Source organism: Labeo rohita, chromosome 5 (assembly GCF_022985175.1).
Source record: "Labeo rohita strain BAU-BD-2019 chromosome 5, IGBB_LRoh.1.0, whole genome shotgun sequence".
Classification (NCBI taxonomy): Eukaryota; Metazoa; Chordata; class Actinopteri; order Cypriniformes; family Cyprinidae; genus Labeo; species Labeo rohita.
Window position 1 is genome coordinate 28,883,141 of NC_066873.1, and position 27,964 is coordinate 28,911,104.

A 27,964-nucleotide genomic window follows, 5' to 3' on the forward strand; every position below is an offset into this window, starting at 1 on the left:
CCAAAAAAAAAAAAAAAGTTTAAGTAATGTGTGTGCACTGTGTATATTTATTATAAATACACACACATATAGTGTATATTTTGAAAGTATTTACATGCATTTACATATAATTTATATAATATACATATATGTGACCCTGGACAACAAAAACCAGTCTTAAGTCGCTGGGGTATACTTGTGGCAATAGCCAAAAATACATTGTATGGGTCAAAATTATTGATTTTTGTTTTATGACAAGTAAAGATCATGTTCCTTGAAGCTATTTTGTAAAATTCCTACTGTAAATATATCAAAACTTAATTTTTGATTAGTAATATGTAATGTTAAGAACTTTAATTGGATAACTTTTAAGGTGATTTTCTCAATATTTTGATTTTTTTTGCACCCTCAGAATCCATATTTTCAAATAGTTGTATCTCAGCCAAATATTGTTCTATCATAGCAAACCATACATCAATGGAATTTATTTATTTATCTTTCAGGTGATGTATAAATCTCAATTTGGAAAAACTGACCCTTATGACTGGTTTTGTGGTCCAGGGTCACATATATTTATGTAATATATCATTTATATAATATACTATATATTTATTATATAAACAAATTATTTTCTTAAATATATACATGCATGTGTGTGTATTTATATATTCACATAATAAATATACACAGTGCACACACATATGTAAACAAAAACTTGGATGCGATTAATCGTGATTAATCATTGGACAGCACTAACTTAAATGTTAGGAAACATTTAGATCATAGATGTGTCTTTTAATTTTGGTTTTCAATGGTAAGAGCATTTTAGTATACACATGTAGGCCTACCGCGCAATACTGGAGATTTTATTGTGGGGATTTGACAGGCTAGCTTGACTCTAGGAACATTTCTGAGGCGGAACCTTTTACGATGTGTCAGAAACAAGAGTCTGTTGACGACGTTGCACAGTTAGGAAGTGTGCGAATACAGATATCAACGAACAATGCAAATCTAGCCAACAACTGGTGTATTTCGGCTGTCAGCGCATTTCCTTTCGTTTTGATAGTGCAGTTAAAATAGAGACAGCCGCTAAAAATGTTCGCAGGGTTACCAGAGCTGGGAATATCCAATGGGGAGGATTTGAAAGAAACTCTCACTAACTGCACAGAACCCCTGAAAGCCATCGACCAGTTTCAGGTTAGAGCTTAATACACTTGGATATGTACCTCTTTTTCAGTTTTCAAATGTCTTGCATTAGGCATAAAGCATTTCGCTAGCATCCAGCATTGTTTGTAATGGGAGGGATGTAGATCTGGCGGCGCTTGCAGTGAGACTTGTCATATGACAGTCTATGACAAGCCGATAAAAACTAATAACTAATATGTTACTAGTACTGGTTTTAATTACCAGTACGTAATCCAGTATTCTCTTCTCTAATATCTAACTGTAGCTTTACTCATCGCTAATAACTAAGAAATAAGTATCTAGTACCTATGAGTGCCCTTGTGAAATAGAAGTGTGCTTAATTGTATTAAATGTGCAGTTCACATCTTAAACGTATATTTAAAAAACTGAACTTGCAGATAATAAAACATTATTAAAATAAATGCCGTTTAAGTGTATTTAAAGTACACTTTACTGACTATAGTTATTAAAACACTTTTAAAAAATGTCAAATTAGTTTTAATAATTAAGTTATTAAGTTTTAAATATGTTAATGATCTTTTATCATGCTTTAAAGAAGTACACTTGATTTGATGTGTTGTCTAACATACTAAAGCACATTTAAAGTACTTGATTATAATTGAATTAACTGTAGTGTGTTATTTGGTATATTTTATGTGCTACATTGCAACGTCATTTAGGGCTGTCAACGATTAATCGCGATTAATCGCATACAAAATACAAGTTTAAGTCTGCCTAATATATGTGTGTGTACTGTGTGGAATTATTATGTATGTATAAATGCACACAAATTAATGTGTATATATATGAGAAATATGTTATTAATATACAAAATGATTTTATTTATATATAATATAAATTATATAAAAATTCTAATAAATACATATGCTTGTAAATATTTCTTAAATATATACATGAATGTGTTTGTATTTATATATACATAATAATTATACACAGTACACACACATATATTAGGCAAACTCAAACTTTTATTTTGTATGCGATTAATCGCGATTAATCGCTGACAGCCCTAACGTCATTACAAATGTGTAATTACAAATACATTTAAATACATGACAAGAGTATAGTTTCCACCGAAATTAAAGTATATTTTTGTTTACTATAAATTCCTGTCAGTACATTAAAAAGTCAACTTAAATGGGTTTAAAAAATATCACTTTTCAGTTCAACTAATTGCATTTGCTTTGCAATTATGTGTCTGAAAACATATTCAGGTATATTCTTTAAAAGTATATTATTTCCATTAGTAGTACTTGTTGTGTCGTATCTTGCTGTTTTTTTTTATTACAACTGTATTTTCATTGACAGATGGAAAATGGCATATTGCTGCCAACCCTACAGTCTGCATTGCCTTTCCTGGATCTTCACGGGACTCCACGGTTGGAGTTTCATCAGTCGGTCTTCGATGAACTTCGAGAAAAGCTGATGGAGCGTGTTGCCACCATTGCAGAGGGCAAGGATGAGGACAGGTGAATGAAAAGTTTAATTTCAAATTTTTTTTATATACAGCAACTCATAATGAGCAGACATAAATCATTTTAATGCATCTTCTAAATTTACACAGATACGTAAAGCTGGAAGAACTTCTTGAGAAAAGCTTCCCATTGGTGAAGATGCCATCCATACAGCCCATTGTCATGCAAGTGCTGAAACATCTGCCAAAGGTTTGAATATGTTGTGTGCAATGACCTATTACTATGGTGGTTAGATGTCTAAAATATTTTGAGGTAGCACAGTATACAGATTTCGCAATTTAGTTTTGTTCTTTTTTGTGAAGTTTATCATTTATTATTACAGCTATTATAACAGAGCTTTTAGCATAACAGTGACATGTCATGCAGGTACCTGAGAAGAAGCTGAAACAGGTGATGGCTGATAAAGAGCTGTACAAAGTCTGCGCAGTGGAGGTGAAACGGCAGATTTGGCAAGACAATCAGGCTCTGTTTGGGGATGAGGTGTCTCCTCTATTGAAACAGTATATTGTGGAGAAGGAGGCGGCTCTTTTCAGCAGTGACCTCTCTATCCTTCACAATTTTTTTAGTCCTTCACCCAAAACACGGCGACAGGGTGAGGTAGGTGCCAGGTGTTTTTTGTTTTTTTGTTTTTTTATTATACTATTAGAATGTAACAAACTTGGATTTTAGTTATACTGCAGAAAAATGGCAAACATCTCTGTCCACACTGATTTTTATTTTTTTCATCAGGTGGTGTTGAAGCTGACTCAGATGATTGGTAAGAACGTAAAGCTCTACGATATGGTACTACAGTTCCTGCGGACGCTATTCTTGCGCACACGGAACGTACACTACTGCACTCTGCGAGCTGAGCTGCTCATGTCCCTCCATGACCTCGACATTAGCGAGATCTGTTCAGTCGACCCTTGTCACAAGGTACGAAAACAGTTTCCTCTCTGTACTAGCCAGCACACTACAACTTCTTGATTATTGAGCACCATTTGTAGGAGGCTTATATTTATAATGTTTATACAAAATGGCCTAAATAAGAGTTACAATAAGGAACAGGAACTGTGCACTTTCTGGAAGTCAGACTTTGATGTAATGTTTTGATTGTTTATAAATTTGGAACTATTGCAGTGTGTGATCATGTACCATAAAGCTGACCTCTTTCAAACAGATTGCACTCAATACAAAAAAACATTTATCTTTGCTCTTATCTGTAGTTTTCTTGGTGTTTGGATGCCTGCATCAGGGAAAAGTTTGTGGATGCTAAACGGGCCCGAGAGTTACAAGGCTTCCTGGACGGAGTGAAGAAAGGGCAGGAACAAGTGTTAGGGTACAAGATTCACATATCCATACTGACACGAGGTAACATTAACATACAATAAACCCATAAAACTTTTAAAATGTAACACTCTCTGTCTTTGTTTCTTAAAGTGACCTGTCTATGATCCTCTGTGACCCATTTGCCTGTAACACACTAGTGTTGAGTACCGTGAGGAACCTTCAAGAGCTGTTGAGCCAGGACGCCCTGCCCAGAGTAAGAACTCCAGCTCCATAGCTGGTTTTAGATCATAGTAGACATCTTGTGTGTTGTTCATTTTAACTAAAACTAGTGCTGTCAAATGATTAATCGTGATTAATGGCATCCAAAATAAAGATTTTTGTTTATATATGTGTATGTACTGTGTATATTTATGTATATATAAATACATACACATACAATATATATTTAAAAAATATTTGCATGTATTTACCTGTATATATTTATATTCATATAATTTATATTATATATAAATATATTTAAAATATAAACTTATCATATTTTTCTTAAATATATACATGCATGTGTTTGTATTTATATAGACATAATAAATCTATGCAATACACGCACATTATGTGAACAAAAACTTATTTTGGATGCAGTTAATCATTTGACAGCACTAACTAAAACTGAAACTATTAAAGGTAGTTCTTGGTAATTAAAATAAAGCTGGAAATAAGTCAAATTAATTTTTATAATATTATTTAATATTAGCATATTAGTACACAGTTAAAATATTTCCTTGTTTAAGTACTAAATTTGCTAAATCTGAAATAATTTAATATTTTATCTTAGTTAAGTGATCTACTTTATTTACTTGTTTATGTGTTCTTATCTTTTATATTACATTTATTTATTTGTTTGTTTGTTTATTTTTTACATTGTGATTTGTTTTTTTGGAGGTCAAATTGTAGAGCAAAATGTATAAATTCAATAAAGATTAAACAAAAGTAAAGAACAAAGATTTAAAAAAATAAAGCACATAAAAATTACTCAAATGTAAACTGAAAATCTAAAAATAAAAGTTATTTTGAAATATCAGTACATTCGGTAAAGATATTATACATTACTAAAATGAAAATAAATATAAATATATATATAAAAAAATAAAGCACATAAAATTACTAAAATGTAAACTATTACTTTTTAATATTAATATAAAATTAAAAGTTATTTTTAATTATCAGTGAATACTGTAAGAGTATATAAAAATACCAAAATATTACTGCTGTACTATTCATGCTATGAAATCACTCTGTGTTCATGTACAGGACAGCCCCGATCTTCTCCTCCTGCTGCGGATGCTTTCTCTTGGCCAGGGTGCTTGGGATATGATTGACAGCCAGGTTTTTAAAGAGCCACGTATGGTAAGATTAACTCTTGCCATTCTTCAATACATCATAATCTAATGTTTGAAATAGCTTTGTACAATTACTCTTTGTCTTGTTCACCATCAGGATTTGGAGGTGGTAACACGCTTTCTGCCTGCCATGATGTCAATAGTGGTGGATGACTACACGTTCACCGTGGAGCAGAAACTGCCAAGTGAGGAGAAGACCTCTCTGACGTATCCCACCACTCTCCCTGAAACCTTCTCCAGGTATCTGTACCAGGTATGCTCCTCAGCTCAGTATATTCAGCAAAAGCTCAGTTTTCTAAAATGGATCGTGTTTTGGTCTCATCTAGGTATATACAGGAAAACAGGGTGGCGTGTGAGATCGGTCTTTATTATGTGCTTATCATCGCTAAGCAGAGGAATAAAAATGCTTTACAGCGGCTTCTGCCTGCACTGGGTGAGACTCCTGTAAGATATTTTAAATGAATGGATCCATAAATCAAAGCCTCACAGAGACTCTGTGTGTGTGTGTTTGTTTGTGCAGTTGATACCTATAACGACATGGCGTTTGGAGACATCTTTCTCCATCTTCTCACTGGTCATCTGACTCTGCTGTCTGATGAATTTGGATCAGAGGAGTTCTGTAATGCTGTCTTTGATAACTTCCTTCTCACGTCTTTCTCTAGGTTTGTATTACCTTTTTTATAGTGCAATTTCTTCGGTGTTTGTCAGTTGCACTGCAGTTCTAGTATATTTTTCTCTCATTTGCAGTAAGGAGAATGTTCACCGACACTGTCTTCGCTTGCTGAATCATCTCCATCAGAAGGTGCTGGCATCCTACATGGAAACCTTAATGAAGACGCTTGAACCACCAAAACAGGTATTTTAAAGGAAATGGAATGAAAGTGAATTTGCTAAAACAATGCCTCAATAGTTTTGTTTTAATGTTGACTTTAAGAATGCTAGATGGCATTCTCTGTTCCTCTCTGTACTGATTCTGTTAAAGAAGAAGTTCACTTCCAAAACAAAAATTTACAGATAATTTACTCACCCCCTTGTCATCCAAGATATTTGTGTCTTTCTTTCTTGAGTCGATAAGAAATTGTTTTTTGAGGGAAAAAAAAAACAGGAATTATCTCGATATAGTGGACTTCAGTGGTGCAAATTTGAACTTCCAAAATGCAGTTTAAATGCAGCTTCAACGGCCTCGAAATGATCCCAGCCGAGAAAGAAGGGTCTTATCTAGCGAAACGATTGGTCATTTTCGAAACAAATTGACAATTTATATACTTTTTAACCTCAAACGCTCGTCTTGTCTATCTGCGTGAACTCTGTTATTTACGTTTCAATACGGTCAATACAGTTAGGGTATTTTGAAAAACTTTTTGGACATACCCTAACTGTATTGACCCAGATTACTGCATGTGTCGCAGAGACAAGAGAAGACGAGCATTTAAGGTTAAAAAGTATATAAATTTTCAATTTGTTTCGAAAATGACCAATCGTTTCGCTAGATAAGACCCTTATTCCTCGGCTGTGATCATTCGGAGCCATTTGAAGCTGCATTTAAACTGCATTTTGGAGGTTCAAACTTGGGTGCACCATTGAAGTCCACTATATGGAGAACATTCCTAAAATGTTTTCCTCAAGAAACATAATTTCTTATTGACTAAGGAAAGAAAGACATGAACATCTTGGATGACAAGGGGTGAGTAAATTATCTGTACATTTTTGTTCTGGAAGTGGACTTCTCTGCTGACAGTTTATAAAGTACACAAACATAATGTTCATTATGTTTGTGTTCTTTGTCATGGTTTGACTTTTTTGTCTTGCACCTGAGCCCTGTCTGGGTTTGTGGGATGTGCGTACCTTTTTTTATACTGTGGAGTTTATAAAGTAACCAAATTTGAATTCTTGGTATTACAGAGCAGTGAGTCAGTGAAAGAACTGTACACCCTGTTGAAAGAGAAGCTCGAAGCTTCTAAGAAAAGCCCCCCGGAACCAGAGGAAGCCCCTTCTCTTGATCTCGGCCTTCACCCTGTTACTGTGCCCTCCACCCCCTCCACTCCTACAACTCCTCTCTGAGAGAGACTGGATGCCCCGGCCACTAGAGAGCAGCAAAAGCAATCATGTTCACATGGGGATAGACAGCATGTCTAATATCATAAAGACTGCCCTGAACGTGTGTACAGTGGAAGTGATGGTTATATGAGTTTTGTTTTCTTATTTTTTTCTTTTATAAAGGTAATTTTAAAAGCCTTTTCCATTTTGTAATTTTGTTGGCTCAGTTCTTTTTTTCATTTATATGCTACTTTTAGAAAAATGTAGACTTGTTTCAGTGTTGAATGACTTCAAATGTAGCATTTCATGGTTGAATGTGTTTTGCTTTGGATTCTGTCAGAAACAAGCCCTAGTGTAAATAAAATAATTGGTTAGAAAGTTTACAGTCCTTGTTTTTGGAGTGTTTAAATGCATTAAACTTAACTGATTAGATGCTTTTTTTTTTCGGCCTAACATTGTCCAAGCCAGACATGGCTACAAGACACAACAGAATCAATCGCCATTCAGAAGATTGGCAGCTTCTCTTTCTCCAAGCAAACTGCTGTCTCGCACCTGCAACCCAATGTGACCCAGGACCACAAAACCAGTCATAAGGGTACATTTTTTTATATTGAGATTTATACATTATAAATAAGATTTCCATTAATGTATGGTTTGTTAGGGTAAGACAATATTTGGCCGAGATACAACTGTTTGAAAATCTGGAATTTGAGGGTGAAAAAAAATCTAAATATTGAGAAAATCACCTTTAAAGTTGTCCAAATGAAGCACTTAGCAATGTGTATTACTAAATAAACATTAAGTTGTGATATATTTATGGTAGGAAATTTACAAAATATCTTAATGGAACATGATCTTTATTTAATATCAATGATTTTTGGCATAAAAGAAAAATCTATATTTTTAACACATACAGTGTGTTTTTGGCTATTGCTGCAAATATACCCGTGCTACTTAAGACTGGTTTTGTGGTCCAGGGTCACAAATTGGATAAGTATGAATTATTATTATTGTTATTATTATTATTATATCAATAATAATAATATTCACAAATATGGTAATAATAATGATAATAAAAAAGCATTTAACAATATTCAAAATACATAGTAACTGATACAATCTTCATCATGGACTTTATCATATACTTTTTTTTTTTTTACACAGACTTTTTAAGGTATTTCATCTTTGTTTTCATTACAGCTATGAAAATAATATGGCTATAAAAGTAGGTAGAATGGTCTCACTATAATATAAAAAAGCAAATTAAATATTAAAAAGTGATTTACAGTTGGTATGCTTAGTGCATATGAACGTCATTACCTTTTTTTTTATTTTTAAGAAAGTGAAATATTTTTTAAATCAATATTCTAAACACCTAATTTGACAAAATGTTTCCTTAATATAATCTTGGTATATTAAGAAATTTTCTCTCTAATGGTTTCTTTAAGTCATGATTTCCCTGCTGAAAAAACAGCTAAAACCAGCCTAAGATGGTTGGCTGGTTTTAGCTGGTCATAGCTGGTCAGCAATCTGGTTTTAGACGGGTTTTGGCCATTTCCAGGCTAGTCTTAGCTGGTTGGTTTTTTTGTTTCTATAACATGTAGTCTTTCAGACTAGTGGAAATAAAAAAACATCCAAGGTACACATCAAAGTATCTATTTTATTGCACTTGCTTACTTACTTGCTTCTGTATATTTAAGTTCCAATACAAATCTTTTAAGGCTGTTTTTCTCACAATTAGTATTTTTTTCCACTTCAGTAGCACACAGACTCCTAGAGGTCTTTAAATAGGGGTTTGTTCACATAACATTCATACATAACATTTTATTCCTATAACGCTGTTAATTTATTATATTTATACTGGCATGGAGTGATAAAGTGAAATATCCTTCAAATATCAAAACCCATTTGTCAAAACCTTTAACTCTAGTATGTCAGCAAAATGCATATTTTAAACCCGGCTTCATCCAATGTTTATTGTATGTATTTTTAATGAGATACTGATTTACATATTTAGACCTAACGTAATTTTTATGAACTATGAGTTTAATTTTTTTCCTCTATTCTCCTGTGTTGTACATAAAATGCCTAGGCCCTGACATCCTCTGTGCCGCTGTCTCCACCTAGTGTCTAGTAATGAGAACCTGGCTCAGTAAATGGTTTTCTGTCTTGTGATGGTTGTAGGAATCTGTCATATGCAGCAGTAATCCGAATAATCCGACAGATGCACCACTGTAACCTCTACAGTCCCTCCTGTACTGTCATAGTTGAGCTTGTCTAGTGGTTCTGATTCATTTATGTCATTGTAAATTGCTATTAATTATGTAGCACAACTAACTAACATAACAGCATTCAGTCGGATTGTTCCACGCTGTCGTCACCTGGTGGAAATTGTGTATGGTGTTTCCCAATGGGAAATAAAAATAACCACAGCAATATTTAAAATCTTCCCCACAGTGCTAAAACTTGTTTAACCTAAAAAAGCATTGGTTACAACACAAAGGAATTGAGAAAACATTAAAGGAAGACATGCCCACTTTGAAACCGAGAAGACACCAAGCGCCTACGAATATTACTCTTCCTCTTTTTACTTAAAAGGTTAAAACATCAGTTTATGCAGCAGTTGTTGCGACATCTGTTTCCATACCAAGAAATGGGCTTGTAATTTGAAGAGCATTTCATTCACATCTGTTTATTTAACAGAAGATCTTAATTATTTTTGAGTAATGAATGCTTTCCTTTAGCCTACTTTTTTTTCAATATATTCTCAGACATTTAAACGCATGAAAATTTAAAAGCATGTTAATTTTGTAAGTAGTTCCCGTGTTACCATCTGCAAGTCTCAGATGGGAAGGAGCGGTTCTGCTGGTTCAGTTGCTCGTCCCTGTTCTGTCAATTCGGACAACATCATACTTGCCTCACAGCACCGAAGCTGCCTCATTTCATTATTTGTCAAACGTTACAGCTGCTCAAGGCATGATGTTACGGACTCTTTCTGCATAATTCATATGCTGACAACATTTTCTCTTCTGACCCCTGACCTAAATGTCAGCATTGTCCCCCTCTACTGTTTTCAAAAATGTGATTTTAAGCATAACATAACATATTAAGGGATAATGTAGACAAAACTATCCACCTTATTTTTAACTTAAGATGCTGTCATTTTTAACGTGAATGTGCAAGACTTCCGGTCTCTTGCTTCCAGTTAATTTTAGCCATACAAAAACAGTCCGTTAAGCTGTTTATGGAAGCCCGTTTCCGCCACTGAATAAAAAAAAAAAAGACTTATCTCACAATTCTGACTTTTTTCTCAGAATTGCATACAAACTCGCAATTCTGACTTTTTTCTTAGTTTATGCTGGTCCTTAGCTGGTCCTTTGCTGGTTTTTGCTGGTCGAGGACTAGCATGAACCAGCAAAGGACCAGCTTAAACCAGCATCAAAACCTACCTAACCAGCATTCCAGCATCAAAACCTACCAATACCTACCAGCATATGCTGTTTTTTTCACCAGGGTATATATAAAGTCAAGTCGCAATTGCGAGGAAAAAAGTCAGAATTGTGAGTTTATACTCTGACTTTTTTCCCCTCAAGTTTATATCCCGCAATTCTGACTTTATATCTAGCAGTTCTGACTTTATAACTCGGCAACTGCGTGTTTATATCTTATAGTTTTGAGGGAAAAAAGTCAGAATTGCGAGCTTATATAAAAAAGTCAGACATGCGGATGTAAACTTATTAATTAATGCTTAAGTATGATGTTTAGGACTAAAAACCTCAGAGGCAATTTTATACTTTATTTAGTATAAAATTATACACAGTGTAATACACATTAGTGTGGGCATTCTGCCAATCCTGGGACTTTTATGACCTTTCACTTGATTTGTGGGTGGTATGTAAGTGTCACATCCTTAGCAGTTATAAAGAAAAACTCAATAACAAAGTGCAGAGAACTTATAAATACCATCTAAATCAGATAAAGTGTGCATTTGATATAGTTTTAAATAATTATGAATGGTTACAGAAGAAACTAATTATGACTGTTGACAGAAAGCATTAAAGCCTAATGCATTTATTTTGCATCCTTATTTCGATTTCAGTTCTGAACGTGCATGTTCTAGCCAACCACAGTCAAGTACAGATGATGCAACTCCTTGGCATGCCCTTAATAACTTTTGCAGTTCAGCAGTCAAGTTTGTGTACACCCACCTTGCAAACTTTCTCACCTACATTAAAGATAGCATCAAACACCTTCTTATTTTAAATGTTCTAGGGAAGTTTTCAGTGCCCATATATAATGCCTTACAGAAGCCTAGAGAATTATTGTCTCCATCGAGCTATCACTCAAGCTTCTCTCAGATGGACTCAAAGGTAACAAAATTTGGTTATGTCTTCTTTGCGAATGTATTATTTACAGTTGAGGTCAAAAGTTTACATCTTGCAGAATCTGCTAAATGTTAATTATTTTACTAAAATAAAGGGGGTTCATACAAAATGCATGTTATTTTTTATTTAGTAATGACCTGAATAAGATATTTCATATAAAAGATGTTTTCATATAGTCCATAAGAGAAAATAATAGCTGAATTTTTAAAAACAACCCTGTTCAAAAGTTTACATACACTTGATTCTTAATACTGTGTTGTTACATGAATGATCCACAGATGTTTTTTTTTGTTTAGTGATAGTTGTTCATGAGTCAGTCATTTGTTCTGGACAGTTAAACTGCCCACTGTTCTTTAGAAAAATCTTTTAGGTCCCACAGATTCTTTGGTTTTTCAGCAGTTTTGTGACACTGACAGTATGATTTTGAGATCAGATCCATGTTTTTACACTGAGGACAGCTGAGGGACACATATGCAACTATTACAGAAGGTTCAAATGCTCACTGATGCTTGATGAATTAAGAGTCAGGAGTGTAAACTTTTGAACAGAATGAAGATCTGTTCATTTTTCTTTTTTTGTGTGTAAATATCATATATATATATATATATATATATATATATATAAAATTGGCATCTTAACCCATCTAACCTATTTTAATTCACTAAGTTTCTTCAGTGTAGCCATGATTTGTAATAAACCATTAATAATGCCATTAATATTTTCATTGTTTTTTACAGATGAACAGTGCAGAGTTCTCATCTAACACAACCAGCGGAGACATCAGTGTGGTTTGTCCCATGAAGCCACAGCACATCTCCATTTCTGTGCTCATTTGTCTAACTTTCCTGGTGGGACTCCTGCTTAATGTCTTCAGTCTGTGGGTGTTCACATGCAAGACACCAGAATGGACGTCCAACACTGTTTTTCAAGTTCATCTAGCTGTCAGTGATGTCATCATATGTCCTATGGGACCGTTTATGGCAGTGTATTACCACACTGCTAACTGGCCTTTTGGGAAAGCTCTTTGTCAGCTTAAAATAGCTTTAATGACCTTTCACATATATAGCAGTATTCTGTTTCTGACTCTCATTAGCATTCACCGCTATGTGGTCGTGGTATGCTACAACCAAGACTCTTACATGAATCGAAAGAACTTTGTCCAGAAGCTCTGTTTTGGAGTTTGGCTTTTGGTATTGGTTAAAGGAACTGTTTTAGCAATGATTTTAGACACAAGCACAGTGAACAATCACACTTTATGCCTCAGCATTCACCAAGACCAATATACTAACTCTTATTTCATTGCAAACTTCTCTGTCCTCATTCCTGGATTACTTCTAGCATTTACTGTTTCTGTGATCTGCTACAGTCTTCTGGTACGCTCGATGTCCCGTCTAGACACTAGCCACGATAGTGGACAAGCTATTAAGAAAAAATCATGTAAAATGGTGACTGTTTGTTTGGCAATATTCGTTGTTTGTTTCACACCAATGAATGTGGTTTGCAGTGTGGGTCTTGTGGTTAAGAAATTCTTTCCCAGCAATTGCAGCCTCCTTTTAAAACTAGAGACTGCATACTATGTGTCATGGATCTTGGCTGGAGCAAACTGCTGTCTCGATCCAATTATCTATTGTTTCAGTTGTCAGAAATTCACAAAAACATTTCGTATCTCTCTACGTAGAATAGGCTTGAGGCTTAAAATTGCTCAAGATGAATCTTCATAAGACTGCATGGAGCATGCTGAAATGGTTGCTGTTCTTGCTTGTAATTAAAAAAAAAAAAACTTTGCTGATATAGTATATGTTAGTAGATGTATATTCTGTATATGTATGTAGTATTATATGTATCATGTATGTTTTGGCATTTGTTGATAATTCATGTACATTTTTTTTCAGTAAATTGCAGTAAAATGTTATATATGGGCCATTCTACAGAACTGGTCCAAAGTCAGAGTTGAACAGTCCAAAGAACAGTTTTGGAAAAATGTGGAAAAATTGTATGTATGCAAACTGTAGAACATTTAAGATACAGTTAATTTTCATATTATATTTTTTGTTTTGTAATATTTGTCCTCTCCCCAAATAGGATATATTGATTAAGATTTTGCTTACATCTAGATTGTAAATATATATGATTTTTTATTACATTTTAATAAAATATAAATTAGGCATATAATAAAATTAGGTAAATCAATAACAATGACATTTTTGTTTTAAGTGTAATTTATGATATTTGTTGAGTTTTGAACCCAATTTCTCTTTGTAAAAGGCAAAAAGTTGATCATACTGATTTCATACTGATTAAATAGTTTGAATATACATTGAACCAGAAAATATCATAACATCTTAATTGATAATTCAGTATACTGTTTAAAAAAAAATCCCATGTTTCGGTAGTGAGTGCACATTTTCGGTAGTGACAGTAATGCACATCACATAATTTTAACTTGCATACGAAAACACTACTAAAACATTCTAAACATTTGCATTACTGTACTAAAATTTTATTTTCCCCAAATATGTGGATTATGTGTTCCCTTTTGTGATAATATGATGATGTTTCAGTCGTGACTGTTTCGGTAGTGATAATTTTAGGTACTTTTAAACCTAGCTCAAAGATGCTAATCAGCACGTGGTTAGCTAGCACAGTTTTGAAAACTAAATGTTATTAGAGGTGTACTTAAAATCAGTCTCAGCTAATAGACAATGGACGATATATTTTTAGATTTCACTTTTAAAAAGATCAAATATATTTTTAAAAACAACAATGGAAAAAAAAAATACAATTTCTGTTTCAATATTGTTTTCATAAGTTGAAATTTAGGAGTTATGGTTCGGGACAGCCACCTCCCATTTGAAAGTACCTATTAAATTATGATTTTTAAATATATTAAGCTTACAAATATTTTAAATATTATTGTGGATTTCAATCAATATTCTAATCTAAGATGCTTTTTAAATCTTTTTTTTTTTGGTTGTGGGACAGAAGTTTGGACCAATTCGATATATCAATATCAAATAACCTAGGTGTGCTATTTGATAGCAGTCTTTTCATTCGAAAGCCACACTTTAGCATTTGCAAAACCACATTTTTCCATCTCAAAAATATATCTAAATTACGACCTATGCTCTCAATGTCAAATGCCGAAACGTTAATTCATGCGTTTATGACCTCAAGGTTAGATTATTATAATGCTTTATTGGGTGGTTGTTCTGCTCGCTTAAAATCCATCAATCATGAGGCAAATTTTCTTACAGCACCTCGCTGCTGATAGCATCAGACAAGGGAGGAGTTTGGGTTAATGACTGCTGACTAATAAAAGGAAATCCTGTCTTGGTTCCTTTTTATCACATGCACTAATACTGAAATGTTCAAGTAAAGTTGTGTGCTTCCATATAGTCACTTCATCATACAATTTCAGATGAGTTTTGAGGGGAGTGTTGAATGACCTGGTAAGTGCTCTGTGTAAACTTCATATTCAATATACAGAGGAATGTTAAATTTGGTAATGTACATAACATTTACATGTTATTTTATAACATTGCCTGAATAGTGCAGAAGATGTTTCTCATGTACTGTTAATTTTTGTCTGTGTGTTTGGGGGGGAATGGGTACAAAAGCTTATAAATCATACAGAATGTTTTTTTTTTTGAGAAAGTAAAAATGCAGAAAGTTTCCTGTGATGGGTAGGTTTAGGTGTAGCGTTGGTATAGGGTGACAGAAAATATGGTTTGTACAGTATAAAAACCATTACACCTATGGAGAGTCCCTACAAGGATAGCTGACCAGACGTGTGTGTGTGTGTGGTTTGTGTGTGTATGAAGAGTTCAGGTGCAAAACCCTTCAAAAGACATCTTGGTCAAAAATGAGATAATGATACTCTGTGAATGATCTTGACACACATTAAAAAAGAAGAAAAAAAAATGGAGAAAGAGAAGTCAGAGAGAAAATCTTAGGACTTAGGCTCTGTAATGATCTAAGTCATTTTTCCCCAACCCCAATTTTTATTTTTCATATTGCGGTTCAGGGCTACTGTAATATTCAGTTTATCTATTTGCACTATTTAAAATCTGATTAACAACCCCCTCATTTTGCTTTCTGCACAGTGGCATTCTTCTAAGATGAACACCTCAGATTCACTCAACGCGAGCCATGGGGTTCTGTGTTCTCCTGAGCCTCAGCACATATCTCTAGCTGTGATCCTCTGTCTGGTCTATCTGCTGGGTCTTCTGCTCAATGGATTCAGCCTTTGGGTCTTCACCTGCCGCATTCACAGTTGGACCTCTGGTGTCGTTCTCCAGTTCAATCTGGCTCTATCTGACGCCATCATTGCTCCACTTACTCCACTGATGGCGGTGTACTTCGCCAGTGATAGCAACTGGGTTTTTGGGAATTTCACCTGCCAGCTGAAGATCGCCGTACTCAGCATTCACTTCAACGGCAGTGTGATCTTCCTCACGCTCATTAGCGTTCATCGATATATGTCTGTGGTTCACTTCAACCGCTCCTCGTTGATAAAAAGGAAGGTTTTTGTGAAGAAGCTGTGTGCTGGGATTTGGTGTTTTCTCATAATATCTGGCATTTTCTATGGATGGATGTTTCCTGTAACCACTGAAGATAATCACGGGCAGTGTCTTACTATTCATCAGAAAAAGCTGATAGATGCTTACTTCATTATTAACTTTTTGATTTTCTTCTTTTGGTGTATTTTACCCTTAACTATATCAGTGTTTTGCTACAGTCGCCTGGCGAGCTCAGTGTCCCGCATTAACATCAGTTCTGCTCAGGGCCAATCAGCCAAGACTAAGTCAATGAGGATGATAGGGATATGTCTGTTAATATTTGGCCTTTGCTTTCTTCCTCTCAATGTTGTTCGGACTATCGGAGTAGTCGTGAAAAAGTACTATCCTAGTAAATGCAGACTTCTGTTGCAGTTGGAAACAGCATATTATGCATGCTATATATTGGCAGGAATCAACTGCTGCTTGGACCCACTTATCTACTTCTTTGGCTCACGTAATTTTATCAGAGCATTCAGGAGATCTCTTAGGGTAATAGGGGTCAGACGCAATGTTGAAAACAACAGTGATTCAGAAACAGTAAGTCAAACTGCAAAGAGAAATGTAACTTTTACTGTCTCTTAGGCAAGTCAACATGAAGTTGTGATAAAACTTTCCGACCTCAAGCTAGTGGTGTGTCATCAGGGATGTCGTTGCAAGGGTAAGTTAAAGGATTAGTTCACTTCTAAAATGTACAGATAATTTACAAAGCCCCTTGTCATCCAATGATGTTCATGTCTTCCTTTCTTCAGTCGTAAAGAAATGATGTTTTTCAAGGAAAACATTTCAGGAATGTTATCCATAAAATAGACTTCTTTGGTGCACGTGAGTTTGAACTTCCATAATGCAGTTTAAATGCAGCTTCAAAGGGTTGTAAACAATCCCAGCCACGGAAGAAGGGTCTAGCGAAACAAATGGTTATTTTCTAAATTTTTTTTTTTCAATTTATATACTTTTTAACCTCAAATGCTTCTCTTGTCTAGCTATGCGATGTGCATGCATACTATGTGCAGTCCTGTGAAAGACAGTTAGGGTATGTCGAAAAAACTCCCATCTCATATTCTCCTGTATCTTCAAAATTGTCCTAAATCACTGCAGAAGTACCGACCCAGTGTTTACAATGTAAGCATGCAAACAAGGTCAAACACCCTTTACAAAAAAAGGTAAAGCAGCGATGTAGGACGATTTTGAAGTTGGGGAAGAAAATGAGATGGGCGTTTTACAACAATTTTCAACATGTCTTGAACGGGACTGCACTGAGTACGCAAGTGCATCGCAGAGCTAGACGAGATGAGCATTTGAGGTTAAAAGGTATATAAATTGTATACAAAAAAAAAATGATTGTTTTGCTAGATAAGTCCCTTATTCCTTGGATGAGATCATTTACAGCCCTTTGAAGCTGTATTTAAACTGCATTTTAGAAGTTCAAACTCACGGGTACCATAGAAGTCCACTATATGGAGAAAAATCCTGGAATGTTTTCCTCAAAAAACATAATTTCTTTACGACTGAAGAAAGAAAAACATGAACATCTTGGATGACAAGGGGGTGAGTAAATTATCTGTAAATTTTAATTCTGGAAGTGAACTAATCCTTTAAAGATTTTAATTTTATGGTGACCTTACTGTGCTCTGATAAGTAGCCTACTGCGAGACTACACTGTTCTTTATTTATTATTTGTCCTGTATTGTCCTAAGAACACAAATATTTTTAAGCATAATCTTGCAGTAATATTGTGAATTTGACACAAAAAATGTTACTGTGACCCCCACTGTCTTTACATTTATTTCCATACAGTAATTTACTTTACAGGATGCTTCTGCTAACAACACTGCTGTGGAATGCATTAAAAATTGTTCAGATATTTTTTTAAATATTCATTCCAGTCTGAAAAGTAAAGTTTTAGAACAGGGGTCACCAGACCCGGTCCTGGAGGGCCGGTGTCCCTGCAGAGTTTAGCTCCAACCCTAATCAAACACACCTGAAACCAGCTAATCAATGTCTTACTAGATATACTTGAAACTTCCAGGCAGGTGTGTTGAGGAAAGTTGGAGGTAAACTCTCCAGGAACAAGTTTGGTGACCCCTGTTTTAGAACATTAAAATAGCTGCTAGGCTTTGTGCTAAGCTTCAAAACATGCTAATGATAGTTACATGCAGTCTTATTTAGCCGAATCTTTCACACGGTATCAGTAAAACTTATTTCTAAACGAGTATTTTGTACTGTATTGACATTTTAAATAGCCATCGACAGCAATACTAGTATGTGACTGAAATGAAATACACAGAAAATCTATTTTAGGCAACGAAGCTGTTTGTCTCAGTGTTGATGACTGATACAAGCTATGAAATAACGTTTATTGCCTCAGTGTTTTTTCCTTGTTTACTTTTTTAATTTTTGTAAATGTTTTGTACAAAGTAAATATAGAAACACTTTTTAAAAAAAAACTAGCATTATCATTTCGTACTGTTAAACAATCTTCCTTGTTTGTACTGTAATAAAAAGAATTAAGAAGTGAGTCAGTGTTTTGTTTTTTTCCTCTTACCTGTGAGAACTACAGAACTCCGAGTGACGTCAGGGCTATATTTGCGTGACGTCGGCGACAGGTAAAGCATTTCCTTTCCTTGTGGATTAGTTTCGCTCACCCACCTGTTCACGGTGGATAGAGAACAGAATGGGAAAGCTTCAAGAATTCGAATTAACTTTTAATAACAACAAAACAGTTTATACTCCAGGTGAATCTCTCACCGGAACTTTGAAAATCTCAATTGGGCAGCCGATACAATGTAAAGGTAAGTAAAAAATGCCTCTAATTATCGGTCACCGCAGCTACCCTTTGTGTTTTCACTGGATGATTTTGAAAAGTTTCTCAACACTTTTACTTCTTAAAGTACCTTGGTTGTGTATCAGATTTAAATGTTAACCCACTGGTTGTTTTCCTAGACGCGCGCGCGTTTAGGGTTGGTTTTGTGTTCGCGTATCGAGGACTGAAACTGGTGTGAACGAAACTTGCGGATCTTTTATTGACATGCCAACGCGGAATCGTGCATAAACCTCTCACCGCTCTCGTTTCTTAGTTCTCATAAATTTCCGTAAAACCCATAAACAGAGTGTTTTAAAGACACTGACAGTAATACATGTTAATAAACAGGCTGAAAGTGCTGCGTAATCTACTCTGTTTGTCAGTACCTTACCAAGTGAACTATTAATCGCAGTTCCGGTTATCAGTTTCAGCATTTGAAAACAGTGACTGAGAAAATGAAATGTAAGAACATCTAAAATAGTGTAAGGAAACATATGGCTTTAACGCATGGGCAGCTGCTCGGCGGTGTTTATTGTTTTTCCGAGTGTTTCATTTGCATATTTATGCCTTAAGCCTTTAGCAGCGTGTTTGAGTCAGTCATTCAGGCCCTGAAACATCTTTAAATTGTCCTACAAATTTGATTTTCAAATCTACTCTTAATAGCATACATGAATGCAATTTGTTGCAATACTAGTCAGACTGCTTGGTACAAAAAATAAAGGTAGTGTATGCATGTCATCCACCACCTGTTGATACCAGCACCTGTCTCACGTAGTGCTTTTCAGTACACCTGTTCATGTTAAGGTCAGATATCTTGACACAGCTAAGCCTAACAGTCAATATTGTTGATCCACTACAATATTTTACTTGTAAAATGTAAATCTGCTGTGATTTCTAGACACTTGAAGGAATGTAAGCCTTAAAGATCCCATTAATTTGGCTTTTTCTGGTAATATGTTAAGTAAATATGACTCTTTGTTACTTGCAACATGCATATCAAATATATTTTCATATGTATTATACAAATACAGTCCAGCACTGCTTTGTGACACCCATAAAACTAATAAAGGCAATAAAGAGTAACCAGCAAAATATATTGTTAAAAAAGACAGTGCAGCTGCTGTTTGACATTAGGCCTTTTCTGGGCTTGGCCATGGGATTCTGTGTATAAAAAAAACAAAAAAAAACAAAAAAAAAACACCACTCAATGTGAACAAGGAAGTGTGATTAAAAGAGTGCTTTCGCACGTTTGAGAACCGCTATGGGCTAGGCAAATGTGGTACTAAACTAAAAATGAGTCAGAGTGCAGTCAAAACGATTGCTTGAAAACAGTCACATACAATGTAATGATCAGCGTTGCAGTGATATGAGAAAGCAAGCAAGTCACGTGGTTATGTCAGTGGTTTGGGTTGGTCTGTTGACTGAGCTGAGATGTTGATGAAGGATACTCACCAGACTGGTTCGCTTGCATTCCAGAGTAAGGACAACAGTAATAACAATCGCACACAGTCACCATTACAACTTTACAGAGAAGTCAGCTGACATTATTTGTAACAATAACAGTTCTGTTTGAGTCATTATTAAAAAAAATAAAATAAAATTCTTAAGTAGCTGCCTTTTTTGACCTTAGCAATTATTTTGCCTTGTTCACAGGTGTATTAGCACTAGCAGATGATTTTTATGGTTGGATAATAAGTCAAAGTGACTGATCATGAGATCTTTAGATTCCAGATGTTGTTGTTGTTATTGTTCACCCAGTTCACCAGTACTGGAGTCTCTTCAGACATATTTCCCATGGTTGCTTATGTATCTGTGGTAACATCTCTGCTTGCTAGCACTCAGTGCGTGTCTTGGGGTTAGAGTTAGAGAAGGGAAATATTGGTTAGCAAACAGATCACATCACAAAGACAAGCATTTTAAAGCAACTTTCAAAAATGTACACTTTAAAAAATGCTGAGTTAAAAACAACCTAGCGCTGGGTGAAATATGGACTTGGGTTGTTTTGACCGAGCGGTCAAACTCAACTAGTGTTTAAATGACTATATTTCTTGCTTAAAATGAACCCAAAATATGTTGAAAATTAACATTTATTAATATGCTCAATAAATGAACATTTATTACTAAGTTCAATAAATAATAACATTAAAAAAAGCTTATAAATAAATGTTCACCTTTAGGTTTTTGCTGATGCCTCTAGTAATTATGTGTCTGATTTTTTTTTAAATTTACAGCCTTTTAAAATAAACCCTTTTGGGTTTATTTTAAGATAGCCATATAGTCATTTTTAAACAATAGTTGAGTTAAATAAAACTACCCAAAAGGTTGGGTTAAACATTTAACCCAACAGCTGGGTCAAAACAACCCATTCACTGAGTATGTCCAAATTTTACCCAATGCTGGTTTGTTTTTGTTGTACCATATGCATGTTAATGTCTATATTAATTTCTGTCAGGGGTTGGGAAATTATCTTTGTAAATTAACTCATGCAGACTGTCTTTATACAGGCTATTCTGATTAAAAATATATTATATATTATCTGCATGTATATATATATTATCTGCATATAATATATTGTCTGCATGTACCTACTTGTACAAACTACATGGTATAAAAAAACATGGTGCAGAACTTTTTTTTTTATTATTTTTAATCTGACCCCTGTTGCTAATTTCGTCATACAGTAAGATGTATTTTTTCATGTAGCAATAACTTGATGGTTGCAGAACATTTCATGAGAAATGAGAAGTGCATAGGTTAACAAACCTCTGCACATATGGTTAATATGTTTTTTTGGGGATAATGGAACGTCCTGCTGGTAAGGGTAAAGGACAGAGTGAGGTCATATTAAGTTCTTAATAAAGAAACAAGGCTGTCATCTTGGTGCCAGACAGTCGCAGTCATCATTTACTGACCCTCATGAAATATTCCTTTAAACAGCTGTTGTCACTAATTTAACATAACCTTACGCAATGATGCATTCCTTGAAATAGACTTTCGTCAGTACTGGGGCACAAGGCCCCAGCAAAAAAGTGTGCTTATATTTTGATCCTCTTTCATTATATCTTGGTACTATTTATTAATAGTATTTAACTGGGGATCATGTCTCAGAAAAAAAGGTCTAGAGACGCCCACTGCTTGTCACTTTCTTGCATCTGTGAAGGGACATTTCTTTTTGATTGACCTATGTGTTTATTTCATGAACAGCAATTAAAGTGAACTGCCAGGGCTTCTGTGGAGTGACCACCAAATCAAATGACACAGACTGGACAGAGGAGGAGCAGTACTTCAGCAGCTCTGTCTCAATAGCAGATAAAGGTACACAGGTGTCATGGTCTTGCTTATGCATCGCATGCTTGTTCAGATCACTTACACCTTCTCTCCGTCTGTTTCCCAGGCACTCTGAAAGAAGGCGAGCACAGTTTTCCGTTCAAGTTTCTCTTGCCAGGTGAGAGGCACTTCTATGTAATTGAGCTGACCCGTCGCCCAACATTCCTCCGAAACATGTCAGAGATTAATCACTATTTACATTTATCCACGGCAACAGAACAACAAATTTAAAAATATCGAAATGTCAGCTTTGTATAACCACATACATCCTATGTTAGTCACCTAATCTATGTATATTTTGCATTTTGCCCTAGATAGAAAAAATGCTAACGTTACTACAAATAAAAATAAAAAAGTTTTCTATTTTTATATGTTTTAAAATGTAATTTATTCTGTGATGACAAAGTTGAATTAGCAGCCATTATGCCAGTCTTTCAAAAATCATTCTGATATGTTAATTTGGTGCTCAAGAGACATTTTTTTTATGTGATGCTTAATATTTTTGTGGAGACTGTGATCTTTTTTTTTAGGATTCTTTGGTAAAGTTTAAAAAAAAAAGCATTTATTTACAGTAGACATTTTTGTATCATTATAAATGAGAAAACTTTTGAAAGGTGGTGTGAATTCCGTTACTGTCAGTTAATTTTCAAACAAGTGAAGGGTAAATCTGATTCCTTCGTTTTTGTTCGTTTTATTCACTCTTTTCACAATGTGAAGCTAAGACACACGTTAGCCCATCTAGGTTGTCACTGCTTTTATTGTCTGGAGCTGCTCAGCTGCTATTTGAAACCTCCATCTGCTGTTCCTCTATTATCTGAGACTTTTCAGCTCCCCCCCTACAGAACAATGCCGCTCTTAGAGAATCGTGCTTCTTGTGCTGCAGCATTGGCTTTTGTGGTTTTCAGCCTTTTGCTAAAAATATTTGGCTTATTGGATAATGCACCATGTTAAACCTTTTGCTTAAAAAGACTATTGTTCTAATGCAAAAAGTTAAATCTTTTGTTATGAGATGTAGGCAAATTATTAGCATTGTCCTCAGTTGTTTTAATTCATTTATCTGCACCTGCAGAGAAGATACACAAATCTCTCTAATCCTCTCTTTTGTAGCTGCTGCACCAACATCATTTGAAGGGCCGTATGGACGGATTATATACAGAGTTCGGGCTTTCATAGACACACCTCGTTTTGCAAAAGACTACAAGATAGAGAAGCTCTTCTCTATGAATAACACAGTCAACCTGAATGAAATACCTGGTATACAGGTAAATGATCGCCATATGCTAAACTGGCTAAAAGAAAACGACCACAAATTTGAATATCTTTAATTCTGATATCTTATATAGTAGCTGTGTTGTGTGACTTACCTTTGTTTTCTTTGTGCAGGAACCTAACTCATCTTCTATAACCAAGAATTTCTCATACATGCTTGTGAAGAACGGGACAGTGGTGCTGAAAGCTAAGAGCGACATGCGAGGGTATATTGCTGGACAGATCATCAAAGTGTTCGCTGAGATTGAAAACAAATCTGAGAAGTCAACAGGCCATGTGGTTGCCAGTCTAATGCAGGTAAGATGACACTAACTACTTTACATTTACACTAACTACATTAGATATTTTAAAGTCCCCATGAAATCAAAATTGCTTTTTTTAGTATGAATATGTTAACCTTAAGGTATCTATCTATAAGCTAGTGTGTTTCAAAACAATGAAAATTTGCTTTTACAAGATATAAGAATTTAAAACTTATAGTCTCTCACTTTCGCCAATATGGATTAATGCCGATATAGGTTTTGATGACATCACCCTGCACTTCAGCTTCTCATCAAGCTTTCTGTCCAATCAAATGCTCTCTACAATCTGAAAAGCCCCGCCCCCTACATTATAAGTAGATGCTGAAGCTGTGGCTAAAATCGGTCACTTGTTCACAGAATTAGTATTTTCTGTATGGTGAATGGCATGTATTGCACTATACAGGGGATAGGGAACGATTCAGACAGTGTATAGGCTTTCCATTGGGGCAAAAGAAGTCTGATTTTGCACACACACCTCTTGCTCCGATCCGGAGACACGATAACATAGAGCGGCTCATATGCGAGAGTCGGTACTGACCACAAAACGTATTGGACCCATTTGAATTTTACATGGAATGCTATATTTTATAGTGATATGGATGAGATTGTAGCTGTCATACCCTGTCAAATGCTTTTCAAAAGGCTTTACTGAGCTCAACAGCTCTGGCCCAAGCTGAGATGTATACGAAATGTTATTGGCCATTTTAAAAAAAAGGGTCTGGGACTGATTGGTCAGTTGAAATTACGTCAACGCATAGAATAACGCTGCATGATTCATAGCACTTCAGTGGACCTTTAAGACCAAATATTTTTATTTAGTTGAAACACTTCTGTACAGTGTGTGAAAAATATTTCGGGGTCAGTAAGATTTATTTATTTCTTTTTTTTTTTAATGATCAAAAGTGACTGTAAAATCTTTTACATTGTTTCAAAAAAATTATATTTCAAATAAATCCTGTTCTTTTAAACATTACACTGATCAAAGAATCTTGAATATTAAAGGGATAGTTCACCCAAAAATGAAAACTCTGTCATTAATTACTCACTCTCATGTCGTTCCAAACCTGTAAGACCTTTGTTCATCTTCGGAACACAAATGAAGATATTTTTAATAAAATCTGTGAGCTTTCTGACCCTGCATGTTCAATGCCCAGAAAGGATTGTATAATATGATATGATCATCACACCCTCTCATCTCTTCATTTCAGAAAGTTACATATAATACCAAGAAGCCGACATATGATTTGCGGACAGTAGCGGAGGTAGAAGGACCTGGAGTTAAGGGTGGACAAAAATCTGAGTGGAAAGAGCAGATAATTGTACCTTCCCTCAATCTGTCCACTCTGACTAATGGAAACCTCATCCAAATCTGCTACTACATTCAAGTGAGTGTTTAAATTAAGTTATTGTTACACAAATGTGACCCTGGACCACAAAACCAGTCATAAGTAGCACGGGTATATTTGTAGCAATAGCCAACAATACACTGTATGGGATAAAAATAATTTTTCTGTTATGCGAAAAATCATTAGGATATTAAGCAAAGATCGTGGTCCATGAAAATATTTTGTAAATTTCCCACTGTAAATATATCAAAACTTCAAACTACAAAACTTCATTTGGACAATTCATTTTCTCAGTATTTTGAAATCTTTTTTTTGCACCCTCAGATTCCAGATTTTCAAATAGTTGTATTTCGGCCAAATATCGGTCCTATCCTAACAAACCATACATCAATAGAAAGCTTATTCAGCTTTCAGTTGATGTATAAGTCTCAGTTTTAAAAAATTGGCCCTTATGACTGGTTTTGTGGTTCAGGGTCACATATTACATTGACAGCGTAACAACGTAATGCAAAGTGTGAGTGTTTTTCTCCATTGTGGAGTGTTTAATAATGTCTGGCTGTATGTAATTACTGGGAACATGAATATCAGAGCAATACATTTTATCAGAAGTACATGCAAATTGCATGTGATATTTCCTACTTCCTTCCTGAAATCTCATCTGCATGTTCATCTCTGCTTTTCCAGGTCTATTTGAAATACCCAGAGGTGTCATTAACTCTGCCCATTTACATTGGAAGTACTGCAGTGGACCTAACTCGGCCTTCCCGGGCGGTTCCACCCACGCCAACCCCACGTAACAACCCCACCTCTGCCTTTGACCCTGCCCCTGCCCCTTCTCCTGCTGCTGCTCCCACCCCTGCCCCCTCTCCTGCTGCTGCTCCCGTCGAATCTGCCTCTTCCAGCCTTCCACCACGCCCAGCCCCAAAACCCGCACCCAAACCCAGGCCTCGTAGCACCTACGCATCCCCCAGTGCACCTCCCGCTGATCTGTACCCAGAACTCCCAGATGTGGATAGCTACAATGGGGAAATGCCAAAGAGAGCACATCATGAGTCTGGTTCCCAGGCTCCAGTGTCTCCTAATGCATTCAGCTACGCTCCTGGACTCAGCTTCAGACAGAGACAGAGCTCCAACGGCCCATCAGCACCCCCTGTTGGCATGTCCTCTTCAGCAAGCTTGCCTCCAAACTATAGGAGTTCAGCATATCCGCTTGGTATGGCGTAATCATCTATCCGTCTATCTATCATTTAAATAATATTTAAAATTAATTAAAATGAGTTATATTTAAAATGTAGAGTTGCTAATAATAAAAATAATAATAATAATAATAATAATATTATTATTATTATTATAACAATAGTTGTTATTATTATTATTATTATTATTATTATTAATATTATTATAAAATTTAATTGATTGTTTATTAGGTAAGGCAATGTGAGCTGGTGATTAATTAGATTTTATTTCTTTTGACAGAGGCTCCACCTTCTTATGAAGATAGCTGCAATATATAGGATGTTTCCCAACCATATGAAGAAAGGAGAAAAACATTGCAAATATTCATAACGCTCCTGTGACTTTATTATAAATGCAGACCTCAAGCGCTTTTGAACCAAATGTTTAAATATACAAATTCTGTGTTCTTAAGAGGTCTGTGCTCTCAACACTGTGATATTTAACCTAAGAGGTCAGATGATACAATGCTTCAGATGTGGTTTGTCAGCCATTATGCCAAACCATTTGGAAATGGACAGAAATTAGTAATGATCTGTAGATCTGCCTCATGCGAAGATATTTAACACTTGTTTTCAGGAGTTTTATCATGGAAGATTATTAAGTTCTCTTTTTATTATTAGGCTATTGCTTGTTTTGTACATTTGTTTTGCAATCACACATCCCCAGGGTAAATTTACTACCTTTTTTTTTTTTTTTTTTTTTTTTTTTTTTAAGTGTATTCAGGCTTTGTTTTTTATGTTCCTGATAAGCTGAAGAAGAATCCAGTTCAATTAAAATTGTAACTTTATACTATGTGTGGATACACATATCCTCAAGTCATTATACAAGGCTACTGAATATATAGTTCAAGTTTTGTGGTATTTAATGATTAATTTCTGACTTTAATGATTAATCTTTGCCTTTATTAGTATTGCACACTATTTGCATGTTAAAAACTTTTTTTTGTATTTTAACAGTGATTTACATTTCTGTGTAGTGTACACATTAATAAAAAATTGAAATGAAAAAAATCTTGCATTTTGTACTGTGCAACAGAATGTAAATTAATCTTTGACATTGCTTGTGACTTTGACATGGATCTTTGATAGGCTGTTTACATTTTCCTTACTAAGATGCATTAAAGCAACTCGATGCATCAACGGTGAGGAGGAAAAAAAAAGAAAAAAGCGTCAACAGTGGCCATAAGGCAAGCAGTATGTGTACCATAAATGTAGTAAGCGTGAAAGGAGAAATTATACGGTGCAGCCTTAAGTGCCATCTGCTGCACATTAGAAAATGTGCATGTGAGACTTTAAATTATATAATATCTTTCAGGGTGGTCAGTGATTTCAAAGCAATTTCTATAGGTACAGTGATTGTTGGGGCGCAATTTGTTAA

At 35.0% G+C, this 27,964-nt stretch overlaps 4 protein-coding genes across 4 annotated transcripts; all 4 read left to right on the forward strand.

Moving 5' to 3' along the window:
- The first annotated feature begins 924 nt into the window (after positions 1 to 924).
- Positions 925 to 7,837, forward strand: nelfb (negative elongation factor complex member B). The gene is made up of 13 exons (XM_051108823.1): positions 925 to 1,176; positions 2,494 to 2,654; positions 2,750 to 2,849; positions 3,027 to 3,257; positions 3,390 to 3,575; positions 3,866 to 3,978; positions 4,080 to 4,182; positions 5,238 to 5,333; positions 5,424 to 5,566; positions 5,653 to 5,759; positions 5,847 to 5,988; positions 6,074 to 6,182; positions 7,229 to 7,837. Exons 1-13 carry the CDS (start codon positions 1,075 to 1,077, stop codon positions 7,385 to 7,387), a joined length of 1,752 nt encoding a protein of 583 aa, XP_050964780.1. The 5' UTR covers positions 925 to 1,074; the 3' UTR covers positions 7,388 to 7,837.
- A 3,748-nt stretch (positions 7,838 to 11,585) lies between these two features.
- Positions 11,586 to 13,469, forward strand: LOC127165907 (lysophosphatidic acid receptor 4). Its single transcript, XM_051110864.1, has 2 exons — positions 11,586 to 11,733; positions 12,486 to 13,469. The coding sequence occupies exons 1-2, from the start codon at positions 11,722 to 11,724 to the stop codon at positions 13,467 to 13,469; spliced, it is 996 nt and encodes a 331-aa protein (XP_050966821.1). The 5' UTR covers positions 11,586 to 11,721.
- Positions 13,470 to 15,101: 1,632 nt separating this feature from the next.
- Positions 15,102 to 17,059, forward strand: LOC127166151 (P2Y purinoceptor 4). The gene is made up of 2 exons (XM_051111249.1): positions 15,102 to 15,197; positions 15,852 to 17,059. Exon 2 carries the CDS (start codon positions 15,867 to 15,869, stop codon positions 16,887 to 16,889), a length of 1,023 nt encoding a protein of 340 aa, XP_050967206.1. The 5' UTR covers positions 15,102 to 15,197; positions 15,852 to 15,866; the 3' UTR covers positions 16,890 to 17,059.
- A 1,854-nt stretch (positions 17,060 to 18,913) lies between these two features.
- arrdc1a (arrestin domain containing 1a) lies at positions 18,914 to 27,416 on the forward strand. The gene is made up of 8 exons (XM_051111248.1): positions 18,914 to 19,096; positions 22,312 to 22,422; positions 22,502 to 22,552; positions 23,542 to 23,696; positions 23,818 to 24,000; positions 25,214 to 25,390; positions 26,036 to 26,564; positions 26,828 to 27,416. Exons 1-8 carry the CDS (start codon positions 18,979 to 18,981, stop codon positions 26,863 to 26,865), a joined length of 1,362 nt encoding a protein of 453 aa, XP_050967205.1. The 5' UTR covers positions 18,914 to 18,978; the 3' UTR covers positions 26,866 to 27,416.
- The last annotated feature ends 548 nt before the right edge of the window (positions 27,417 to 27,964 follow it).

Bases quoted from the DNA above. Each gene is read 5' to 3' on its own strand.
- LOC127166151 (XM_051111249.1), top strand. From the start codon at position 15,867: ATGAACACCTCAGATTCACTCAACGCGAGCCATGGGGTTCTGTGTTCT.
- arrdc1a (XM_051111248.1), top strand. From the start codon at position 18,979: ATGGGAAAGCTTCAAGAATTCGAATTAACTTTTAATAACAACAAAACA. The intron at 24,001-25,213 runs GTAAGATGACAC...TCTTCATTTCAG, and splicing joins TGGTTGCCAGTCTAATGCAG to AAAGTTACATATAATACCAA. The intron at 26,565-26,827 runs GTATGGCGTAAT...TTCTTTTGACAG, and splicing joins GAGTTCAGCATATCCGCTTG to AGGCTCCACCTTCTTATGAA.
- nelfb (XM_051108823.1), top strand. From the start codon at position 1,075: ATGTTCGCAGGGTTACCAGAGCTGGGAATATCCAATGGGGAGGATTTG. The intron at 4,183-5,237 runs GTAAGAACTCCA...GTTCATGTACAG, and splicing joins GCCAGGACGCCCTGCCCAGA to GACAGCCCCGATCTTCTCCT. The intron at 5,334-5,423 runs GTAAGATTAACT...GTTCACCATCAG, and splicing joins TTTTTAAAGAGCCACGTATG to GATTTGGAGGTGGTAACACG.